This window comes from Centropristis striata, chromosome 22 (assembly GCF_030273125.1).
Source record: "Centropristis striata isolate RG_2023a ecotype Rhode Island chromosome 22, C.striata_1.0, whole genome shotgun sequence".
Taxonomy (NCBI): domain Eukaryota; kingdom Metazoa; phylum Chordata; class Actinopteri; order Perciformes; family Serranidae; genus Centropristis; species Centropristis striata.
Genome location: NC_081538.1, coordinates 20,506,155 through 20,517,366, shown reverse-complemented (window position 1 = coordinate 20,517,366; position 11,212 = coordinate 20,506,155). Strand labels below are relative to the sequence as shown.

Below are 11,212 nucleotides of genomic sequence, written 5' to 3'. Positions count from 1 at the left end.
GTAAAGTTTATGATTTCTTCGTTGCTTATACTTTGTGTTTCCCTTGCTGAATTTCCTTTGAATCTTGGAGATAGGAGCTTGCGAGGAGGCCCTGAACGCGGCACGTCCCTCTACCGGCCCTGTGCGGTAGTGCAGCGGGGACCATAGGCTGGGACTATAGGCTGGGACTGGTCCTTTCGCAGCCATTTTCTGTCCAACCAAACAGCCGTCTCAGGAAGGTAACCAACCAGGGCTTCATTGCAGGTTTGTGGCTGGCTCCGGCCAATGATTGCTAACCGATTTCTCGTTAGCTCGAATGGAAATGTCCGTCTCTGTCTGATTTTTTATTTGTTGTCTGAGTGAATGAGGGCTGCTCATCAGGAAGTATCCAGCGGGTGAAAGTTTATAAACGACTATTTAACATTTGGGCCCCGGCCACGTCCTGCTCCGCTCTGTACGACAAAGAACAGGCCGACACTGTCTCTGCAGGCGGGGGTTGCATGGACCTACAATGAAAATGTATTCAAGGGACACTATGTACCTGAGTAGGTTAACTACAGAAGGTAACAGCCCGCCGGACAGCCTATCTTTATTATTATAAACTCATTAGTTGTATTAAAACCTGCAAACCTGGTTGCCATTAGCTAACGTTAGCAAAATATCCCATCCCCGCGGCTGATATCTGCTAGTTAGCATACTTGAGCTAAACAGATACATTCATTAGCGTGTTGCTACCGACAGCTTGTCTCGCGGAGGGTTTGCAGCTGTCTAGCTTACATGGTTTGCCATTAAAGCTACAATGCTAACTGCACTAACACAACTGACGCTAGCTGTCGTGCTAAATATCTCTTCAGAAGCTGTTCCCCCGAGCCCGCAAACACATTTCATCATTTAAACTGCGTGTAATATGAAGGGGGAGGGGGCTTATTTTGTCAGCATTCATTGTATACCTGAAAATATATCCGTTCTCTAAAAGAGGCTGCACAACTAGTCGGCGCCTTTAAAATGGAAACCTATAACGTTATCGCTCATGACCTGAATGCAACATCTGGCACCAAACCAAACGCGGGTTTGTCAAGTCAGTGAGCTCATGAGCAGGTCAGCTGCGGTGGATGGTTCCTTACGTAAACACCGAGACAAAGAAAACACACTGGGTTGATTTCTATCATAACGTGACAACTAAATCGGTAATAGACGAATCAAGAGTTGACAGCTGAGCCGTTCAGTGGACGTGTGTTTTGAAATAGAACATTTTTTGTCGTGAATTACATCGAAATAATCATCAAAACACTATTTCCGGTGGGGCACGACAAATATTGGATTAACCATACCGATTTTAGAGTGGAAATATTACATATTCATGTGGCAGCCAATATAAGGGATTTCTGTTGTTTCCGTAGTAGCACAGGATGTACATATCATGCTTCATCATGATATCATCATCATATTAATTCTCTGGGCAAATATGCAATATTTGCTGATATTACATAGTCTACCAATTCCTTTCATGTGCCTGTAGTCAATATGAGACGATATCATGCCCATTTCCACACAAATATCAACTTACCAAAAGCAACTGAAATATGATCTGATGGTTCTATTACTGAGATCTTCCACACATTTAAAAGAAAAATTAAATATAATTATTTTGATAAAAATACTAAATGTATAGGCCTACTGGGGATTTTTAAATATATCCATATCTTAAATATGATGCCACATATTGATATTTTTACTTTGCATTGATAATATTGAATCGTTGATCACTGAACTGATATATCGATATACATCGATGTATCATTACATCCCAAATTGCGCTTTTCTATGAGTGGTTCCCAGTTTAGTTTGTCATGAGCACACACACAAAAACACAATAAACAGTTCTACTGATGGTCTCACTATTCCACTGATCTTTCAGTGGCAAAAGCACGCCAAGATATGTTGCAAATATGTACATGGCGTCATATCCCCTGATGCATGTGTCTGCGACGTGGTTTGTTAAGCCACAATTTTACAACACCTTTTTGGATCACAGTTGTTTTTAACTATATATTTTATCCGGATAAAGAATTTTAGTCGTTTAACCTCTGAATACATTTTAAGATTGCAGGTACATTGCAATAGCTCCAGATGCTGAAATAAGACGTGTGTGGTGGGGTTTGTGTTGCAGATGGACGGAGACAGCTCGACCACCGACGCCTCCCAGCTGGGCATCACTGGAGAGTACATGGCATCCGGTCACTACGTCCTCCAGTCTCAAGATGGTGAGTAGCAGGCAAAGTGTTTTAACTCAGGTCACAAAGAGCTGAGGGGTGAACTGTGAGTCTGACAGAGCATTTGCTGTTTTGACAAAACCTAAAGCCTCAAATTTTAGATAACTGATATCACAATGGCTGTTATCACAATCACAATGGCTGTTATGGCTGTTGACTGACATTGTTAACCTAGGCTTTCTACTTCAGGCTTAACATAAAAGGGTACACTTTGTGCATCAGCACAATAATGGACTGATTGTTTGCTGCCTACTTACATGTATGAAGAATTTAAAAAGTATAACAGCAAAAAGCCACTCCGTTGCTTCAAATATGTCAACATAGGATTGCTGTTTCATGTGTATTCATGAGTTAATATCTTTTTTGATCAGTGTTCTCAATGTTTACTGTTTATTTTTATGTGATGGCTCTTAGGATTCAAACCCGGTGCAGCAGATTTAAATACTATCCACAAGAACTGTATTTAGGTCAGACACTGTCCCATAATGAACAATATGTAGAAATCACTTTATTTTTTGGCAAAATCGGAATAAGATTGAATATTATGTGATAAATACCAATAGACTAATACATTTTCTAACCAGTGTTCTAATCTACAATACCACAGATGTGATGTAAAACAGAAGTCTGCAAGTCAGCACAGAGCATAAAATTGTAATTAAGTATGATTATGGTTTTGAGGAATTTTATAGAAGGCTTTTTTTATAGCCAGCATAGCTAAATGTCCACAGAACACTACAACCATTCAGTAGTTAAGTAAGAAAAAGAACAACCATGTAAATAAATTAAAGCTGTATTCTTTATCAGATTTTCTGCATCCATGATGGAGAAGTAATACAATAGTAATACATATAGTTTGTGCTGCTGTATTTGAATTTGTTTGAATTGTGGGTAGCATTATTAATGTAACATTACAGCATGACAGGTTTGCCTACTCACACAGCTAAAAATCAGTATCAATTCTAGAGAATATCTTCTGGTAGAGCCAATAGATCTGGTTCTGAACACCTCCCCCACCCCACACACCCCTTTTTGACCAAGGCAGTCCCAGGGCCGGTTTGGAGCCGGTGCCTAATCTTGAACAATATAAAAGTGTTGTACATGTCCTGTCTGGATGCCAATGTAGGCTCGCAAAGCCAGGAGCAACATTTGCAGAGAGCCGATGTAGCCTGCTATCATTGTTATTATATCTGAGAGAGAGCGCAGACGTATACGGACATAGACAGTGACGTTATGACGTGGCTTGCTAGCCTGTTGCAAAACAAACCGGTTCTGAGACGGTTCGCAAGTTGAACCAACTATTAAAGTTGTGAGTTCTATGTGATTTCGCGAGGATGGTGGCGCTATTTACAAAGGAGTTTATTCGTGTAAAAGATGGACTCAAGGCTCAACAAATCTCACTTTGTTGTACAGCCCTGTGATTCTGTGTGTTTGATTTGTAGATGATGGTGAGGAGAATCTGAATGACCATGACGACAGCGGCATCAAAGAGAACTTCAGGGAGCAGGACATCTACCTTCCTATTGCCAACGTGGCTCGCATCATGAAGAATGCAGTTCCTCAGACTGGAAAGGTTAGTGCAATGAATAATGCTACTTCATGTGAAATGCAATAATGAATAAGTAATCCGATTATTTCAAAATTACATTAATCTGGCCACCACTGTTTAAAATCTCCCGGTCTAGGGCATATTTACTCTCAAAGGTTGAGTTTGGTCTGGCAAAATGAAAGCAGTTCGTACAAACCACAGGGACTGCAGTGGAATTGAAAATATGACAAACAGATGTTTAGGGTTTAGGCCTGAGGCTATTCATCCTGAGTGACAGAAGATTAGTTTTTTAAAATGTGTTTTTGTTGAGCTTCAGAGGATTTTTTCTTCTTTGTAGGGTTGATATGTCCCTTTTCTACCAGAACTGACATGTTAGAGCTTTTTCTCATGCCTTTCTATGTGAAGGTTTGTTAGGGCCAAATGGTGCTCGTTCACATAAAGGTTGTGCTTGTCCAGTCAAATATTGAAGCACTTGTTTTGTAGTTTTAATTGTGAATGTTATTCCGCTTCCCACAGATTGCGAAAGATGCCAAGGAGTGCGTGCAGGAGTGTGTGAGCGAGTTCATCAGCTTCATCACATCAGAGGCGAGCGAGCGCTGCCACCAGGAGAAGAGGAAGACCATCAACGGAGAGGACATCCTGTTTGCCATGTCCACGCTGGGCTTCGACATGTACGTGGAGCCGCTGAAGCTTTACCTGCAGAAGTTCAGAGAGGTGAGACACAAACTAATGTCCAAGTGACAGTGGAGGATGCGCTGTCCTCATCTTATATACAACTCTCTCTGTTGCTGTTGTAGCTTACCCAGAGCCATGTAGAGAAAGAGTCACATCAATGGAAGTTCAAAATGATTGCTCTCTCTACATGTCATTTGAATTGGTGTCCTGTCTCTTGGAGTCGTGTTGTTTGGTAATGTAGGAGGAGCCTCTTGCTCCCTGCAGGACTGTCTTCAGTGTGCTCCAACCACGTCACGTCGCCAGGACGGGGGCCGGCTACCTACCCACCCGTCTTTAATAACGGACCAAGGAGTCTAAAGTCCAATCCCCACTGGAAGTGTTTTTTACACTTCAAGTTTGTCTTTGTGAGGCATGAAGGGATTTTCCAGTAACGTATGTGCCATTAGGGGGAGACGCAAACACTGTGGCACAATAAAAGTGAGGGTCGGCTGGCTGAGGTGGGTTCCTGGACCTGCGGTGTCGATCCCTCCACCAGCCCTCTTTTTACTTCCAACAGTAACTGAAAAAGTGTAGACTAAAGAATATCGAACAGTAAACAGTATTGCTGTAATGCTGTTACCGCCATAGCATGCTCTAAAAAGTCCACTTAAACAGAGCCTAGAGTTGTCTTAAAGTCTCGTAAAGTTGCTTCCAGCTTGGTTTAACATAAAGAAGAAAACATTGTCCTGGCAGGACAAGCTCAAGCTCAGTTGTGTCACTGGACAGGAGAAAATGTCATAGTGGGAAAGAAAGAAAAAAGAGTTGTTTAATCTGTTCAGTATTTAAGATCTGAGTACTTTTGAATAATCTCTCCAGTTCGATGTTAAAACGGATCCGGAATATTGTTGAATTATAATTGAATTGTGCTTTTTTTGTTTGATTTGTCATGTGTGTATATATATATATATATATATATATAACCTTTAATAAAATGTTCTCTATCTGGACCTCAATTGACTAGCCCTGCCATAGTGTGACTGGCGCCGGTACCGTAATAGTTAGGCATGAATACACAAACTGTTACAACCATAGTAAAAAAAAAAAAATCTAAACCAGTCCAATTTGTCTGTCTGCTACTAACATTTTTTTTTGTGTGATTAAAAGCAGCCCGGCTGTCAACAGACAGAGCATGAAGCAGCTGGGTTGCCAGATGTGTTTGGATTTTCAGCAAAAACATGGGTAGAGTCACAGCTTGTGTTGAAAATAATCAATTTCAATCACCATAAATCTGGTTAAAATAACCAGAAAACCTTTCAAATGCTGTTTGTAATTTCTTATACTGAAGCTGGTTTTATTATAACCTGACTTTGTTTTATCCCTCTTAATCTTCTGATTTTAAGGTTTCTTCATGTGGCTGCAAAGGCCTGAAAATGAAATCACATTCTTGTTTAGTTCCAGATAATAATGTGCTTACATGTTTAATGTGTCCTGCTCCTCTGGTCTTGTTCCAGGCTATGAAGGGGGAGAAGGGGATTCCCGGAGTGGCGGTTGGAGAAGGCCTGGGAGATGAGCTCACAGACGATAGCTTCAGTGAGTAGAAAGGTTTATAATTATCAGGCCTGAACCGAATGCCATTTTTTTTATTCAAAGCTTCTATTGAGGTGATGATGTCATCACTGATGACACTTATTAACCCCACTGCATGTCATGGCAAGACCCGGCTTGTGTAGCAATGTGTTGGTTAAAGTTAGGCACTGGACGAGAGTACCTGAAGTGAGAACAGCCCATTGGGGAATGAGACTTGGACAAATCAGCTACCAGTACTTTGTGTGAACATGGACACATGACCCATCCTAGCATTTGCATGCTACGCATAAGAGAGCCCACAGTGTTGTGTTGGGCGGGTGTAGAGGAAGGGGGGCGGGGTGGTTTAATACTGTATTTATAAAGGGCAGCCCTGCAGAAAAGGTTTGGGAGCCACTGTTCTACGTCATTCAGGATAGCAAGCAGTTAACAAATATGGATTGAAGAAGAATATTTTGTTAGATGAAACATGTTGTGAATTTAGGAAATGTTCAGTAAATTTTATGGCTGACACCTTCTGGCCGGCTGGTAGATATGCTCTTGTCTTGTCATTGGTCCTTCAATCGCTAATTAGGAGGCATTCACACTGAGCTCTTTGGTCCTCTTGAAATCTGGTGTGTTTTGTCGGCTAGTCTGTTTGCTTTTTGCTGGTGTGAAAGCTCAAAGAAGCTCTGGTGTGAACCAATAAACCGAACTACGCTAAAAATGGGGGTCTCTAGGTAGAATTTTGGCAGAAATCTGAGAATCAACACCAGTTAAGGTAAAGCTAGCTTGAAATTTTTTTTCGTGGACAGACGTGGTCTGATGATGAAGTAAAGGCCCTTATCCAAATATGGTCGGACAATCACAGAACACAGTTGCTTGTGGCTACACACAAAAACAACTAATTATTTAGCGACAGAATGGTGGCCTATGGACTCAATCACACAGCGGATCAATGCTGCATAAAAGTGAAAAAACTCCAACAGTACATCAACCAAATGAAAAATGCCACAATGTTGCAACTTCACCACTGAATCTCAGCAAGTCCACCAGACTTTATATGAGAAAGCAACCTAAGACTGTTAACCAAAGTATTTTACCAGAGCTGAAAACAACATGCGCTCTTTTAAAACCGCCCAGCAGAGGGCACTAGAGCACTTTCGAAGGACAGTGTTTTTCAACTGGTTGCTATGATGATAGCAAATAGCTGATTTCTATGAAATGTGTCGGCACATGTCGGCTCTGGATGAAGCATGTGGGGAAAGAGGACGGACCCGCCACCGGCCTCTGTGGCCAGCAGTATTCATTTCTCCGTCATTGCAAGTGTCAGTTGGTCTTTGTGGTATTTGTCCCACCCCTCCTCCACTGCGATGGGACGGCTGGGTGGCGGTGACTAGCTGCAGTGTTTTAATGTTACCTAAAGTGAACAATTTAGACAAACATGGCTGGTTTAGTTCATCTAGATTTGGGTTGAAGAGTCGATATAATTCCAGTCAACCAAGATTTTCGTTGGTTAATTTGAGTCCTAATGAAATTCGGACTTTTATACTTAACGCTTTATGGAGTTAATGGAAATGTTTGAGTCCCACGTGTCCGAGGGAATGTATATAAACATTATAAATAAAGCTTTAAACTATTCAAAGTTTATATGACTCGTGTTCTGCTCTTTTGAAGTTCAGTCTCATTAAAATACACATTTCTGCCCTCATCAGCAAATCCACTGCCAGCTGGGATTATCACAGCAGATGGTCAGCAGCAGAACGTCATGGTGTACACCACCTCATATCAACAGGTAAAACCCACACTGATGCAGCAGCACGTCCCCAGTTAGATTTGCTGCTCGCATCCCTATTTTCAAAGTTCATATACTGATTTCTCATGTGTATGGAAGCCCACTTATGCTAATGTGATCAAGGAGAAAAAAGGTTCCAGTGAGTAATTACAATGAAAAACTTACTCGCAAAATAATGAGTTAGTATCTCAAAATAATCATGAACATTATAGAAGGTAGTATCACAAAATAAAAAAACTTTTGTTTTTAAATGACTTATTAGTATCTCAAAGTAATGCCTTAGTATCTCACAATAATCTCAAAGAAAGTATTTGCTTATCTTAAAATAATGAGTTAGTATCTCAAAATAAGCCTAAACTTTTCAACTAACACATTTTTATTGAAATGATTTAGTATCCTTGTATTAAGAACTTTTTTAAGATGAGTAATTAGTATCTCAGAATGTTTTAGTATATTGGTTAATGAGAAACTTTATGATAATAATGCCTTAGTATCTTACAATGGCAGGAAAATTACATAGTATTTCAGAATTATGAGTTAGTATCTTAAAACAATGACTTCTTAAAAATGACATAGGATCAAGTTTGTAGCCAGCAAGTTATTTTGTAGTTATTTCGATTTTTAACTCATGATCATTTAAGAAATCTTCACATTATAATGACTTGCAGGATTTTTTCCCCATCATAAGGTTGAGCTTTCATCTTATTGTTGCCTTTTACTGACGGAAATGGATTTCTATACATCCGATATTGGATGAGATGATAAGCAAGTTTGAAAACAATGCACACCATCTCCAACTAAACTTTGTGTCTGTGTTGCAGATTCCCACTGTACAACAGATCCAGTTCTCATGACGAGGCCTTACCCCGAGCCTGAACGCAGCGGTTCCTTACCAGGCCCACGCTCGCTGGATAACCTCTGAACCCACAACAGGATAAAGGTTGTCAGAAGGACATGGAGGAGGGGTGGCGTCTGCAGAAACCCTCATGTACAGAGAAATCACTACTTGTTCAGTAGAAAGTGTAGTTCCTAGTTGTGAGGTACCAAATGATTTGGAGCGCATCCAAACCAGCTGGGAAATTGAGGCTTTATTTTAAAGGCTAGTCTTATTACATGATTTAGTGGTTGAAATCTTTTTGTGCGTGTGTTAATGTGTTTGCTTTTATGCATTTATTTCTTTTGGGGTGGGTGGGGAGGGATGGATAATGGGAAGTGTTGTATTGGATGTTTATTTTGAACACCTTCTCTGTTTGAATGGAGAGAAGGCACGTTGTTACATCAGATCATGCAGCTCTTTTGTAAGTTAACACAATTTACCATGTGCTTTAATGTTATGTAAATCCTTTGAATAAAAATTCAAAAGTGGTGTTTGAGATTGACCTTTTATTTATTAAACACACAGAACAATCCTACTTTAGACGTAGCTCTCCTCTGTAGCATCCTAACACAGTGATGTTTGCTGTGTCTTCCTGTATTCGTCCATTTATGGTTGAACTGTCCTCCAGACCTGAGAGCAGAAAACACACTGTTATTGTGCTGTTTCACACCAAACAAGAAGCACTGTAACATTTGTTTTTGTTCATGTTAAGCCTCATTTATGTTCCCCTTATGTAAGAAAATACTTTGTCCATTTTAAACGATGCAACGGCCACTTTCATGTGTCCTTTTACATTGCCCCAGATGTAGAAAGGGATTGTTTGCAATTGTGGACATTAAACTACATTACTAGTAATATTATTTCATGCTGTACGCTGTACCAGCTGCAGTGCGTAGTGGGCGCAGTAATGTGCTGCCCACTGCTCCTTGCATGGTGTGTTCACTTGTGTGTAAAAAAAGGATAGGTTAAATGCAGTGGTTGAATTTCCCCATTGTGGGATTAATGAAGTAATCTTCTTCTTATATTTACTGCCTTTTTAATGAAAACAAAATGCCAAATGAAGTTGGTTTCTCTGTGTGCTCTGCTGAAGCAATAACCTCTCCTGAGATGGAGATAAGACTCTGGCGACCTGTCCATTGCAACAGTCTCCTGAACACAGAATGTCTTAAATTAGTTTTGCTTAAGTTCTGTATACAATTACAATACAACAAGGACATTACAGGTTAATTGCATGTCCAACTGAACTCAATCTTGACAAGCAACATCGCCTCGTCTAATAAAACATTCAAACAAATTGACATACTCCCCCCTATTTTTGGAGCATGTGGCCAGTAATCACAAACTGCACCTTTTAAAGGTTGCTCTGTCTAACATCTGATTGCCCGGCTCATTTGGGAGCCCTGTTGTCAAAGACTGCAACCTCCAGTTGCACACAAAAAAACCTTTAATGACACAACAAACACATTCAAAAAGCTTATATTGGGGTTTTTTTGTTAAATAGTTGACAGTATTTTTAAATGACATAATTTTCTATAAAGATTTTTTGTTGTGTTTTTTATTTACATTGAAATCACCTACAATCAGAATAGGGTTTTTGTGATACAGTGACATTATTTGTGAGAAACAAAGACACACAGCAGTAGTGTAGTGTGCAATGATGAAGCTGGACTATAACCCTCCTCCTAGAAGAGGAATGCAGGCAGCTCACTGAGGGCCTGGTTCACCAGCTTCTCAGTCCTCTCACTTACACACACCTGGTGGACACCCATGGCCAGGTGATGCAGGGCCTCAAAGTTATACTCCAAAACTCTTACTAAAGACAACAGAAGCATGACATTCTGAAGTGCAAGGTATGGCTATTTATCTGACATCCAGAACTTTTATGAATAACACTTGGTGTCCTGCCAAAGCTGAAACACTGCCAGAGAGAGAGACTATTTACGAGCATTTAACTGCTGACTCGTGTGAGTGTCTTCTCCTCTCCACATTCTTTCTGCCAACCCAAACACACACCAGGAGGATACGGAGAGATAGAAAAGTATAAAGGGAAATAAATCAAGCAGATATCTTATTAGTTTGTTCAGTGTGACTGTACCTTGGCTGGATACTCGACATGGAAATACCCACCTGATATGGTCTCCCTGGTTTCTGCAAACACCAGTTTTTCATCAGTTAAGTGTTCATAAAGCACCAGAGACAGTGTTTTGGAGGTTGTGAAACACTGCCACCTTGTGGTAAACATTTATATCACATTCTCCAGGGGGGAAATGGCTAAACAACATCTAACTATAAAACAATGAAACTGTTTGAATTAAACCAGTGTCATCCTCCATTCCCTTTAAAAGCCAGGTGTGCCTGCCACCCATGGAGCATTCCTACTTAGATGGTGGGTTTGGCTAATTGAAGAAGCAAGCAGACCCTCTACCTCCACCATCTCCCAGTCCTCTGTCCCATTAACAACTTCATTTTAGTGCATATGAGCAAAAACGCATAAACCATCCAACTTACTAATGACACACTAT

At 40.5% G+C, this 11,212-nt stretch overlaps 1 protein-coding gene across 4 annotated transcripts; it reads left to right on the top strand.

Annotated features, from left to right (window-relative positions):
- The first annotated feature begins 145 nt into the window (after nucleotides 1–145).
- Nucleotides 146–9,179, top strand: nfyba (nuclear transcription factor Y, beta a). 4 transcript variants are annotated; one of them, XM_059326318.1, is made up of 8 exons: nucleotides 146–243; nucleotides 2,150–2,243; nucleotides 3,695–3,825; nucleotides 4,318–4,515; nucleotides 5,623–5,694; nucleotides 5,967–6,045; nucleotides 7,734–7,813; nucleotides 8,635–9,179. In XM_059326318.1, exons 2-8 carry the CDS (start codon nucleotides 2,150–2,152, stop codon nucleotides 8,665–8,667), a joined length of 687 nt encoding a protein of 228 aa, XP_059182301.1. In that variant the 5' UTR covers nucleotides 146–243; the 3' UTR covers nucleotides 8,668–9,179. The 4 variants fall into 4 exon arrangements, with proteins under 4 accessions (XP_059182301.1, XP_059182299.1, XP_059182302.1 ...); XM_059326316.1 differs by having other exon boundaries at nucleotides 5,620–5,694; XM_059326317.1 differs by lacking the exon at nucleotides 146–243 and adding an exon at nucleotides 269–542 and having other exon boundaries at nucleotides 5,620–5,694.
- Nucleotides 9,180–11,212: the final 2,033 nt, after the last annotated feature.

Excerpts from the sequence above, each read along its gene's own strand:
- nfyba (XM_059326316.1), top strand. The coding sequence starts at position 2,150 with ATGGACGGAGACAGCTCGACCACCGACGCCTCCCAGCTGGGCATCACT. Across the intron at positions 2,244-3,694 it reads CGTCCTCCAGTCTCAAGATG|ATGATGGTGAGGAGAATCTG; the intron begins GTGAGTAGCAGG and ends TTTGATTTGTAG. Across the intron at positions 5,695-5,966 it reads GATTTTCAGCAAAAACATGG|GCTATGAAGGGGGAGAAGGG; the intron begins GTAGAGTCACAG and ends GTCTTGTTCCAG.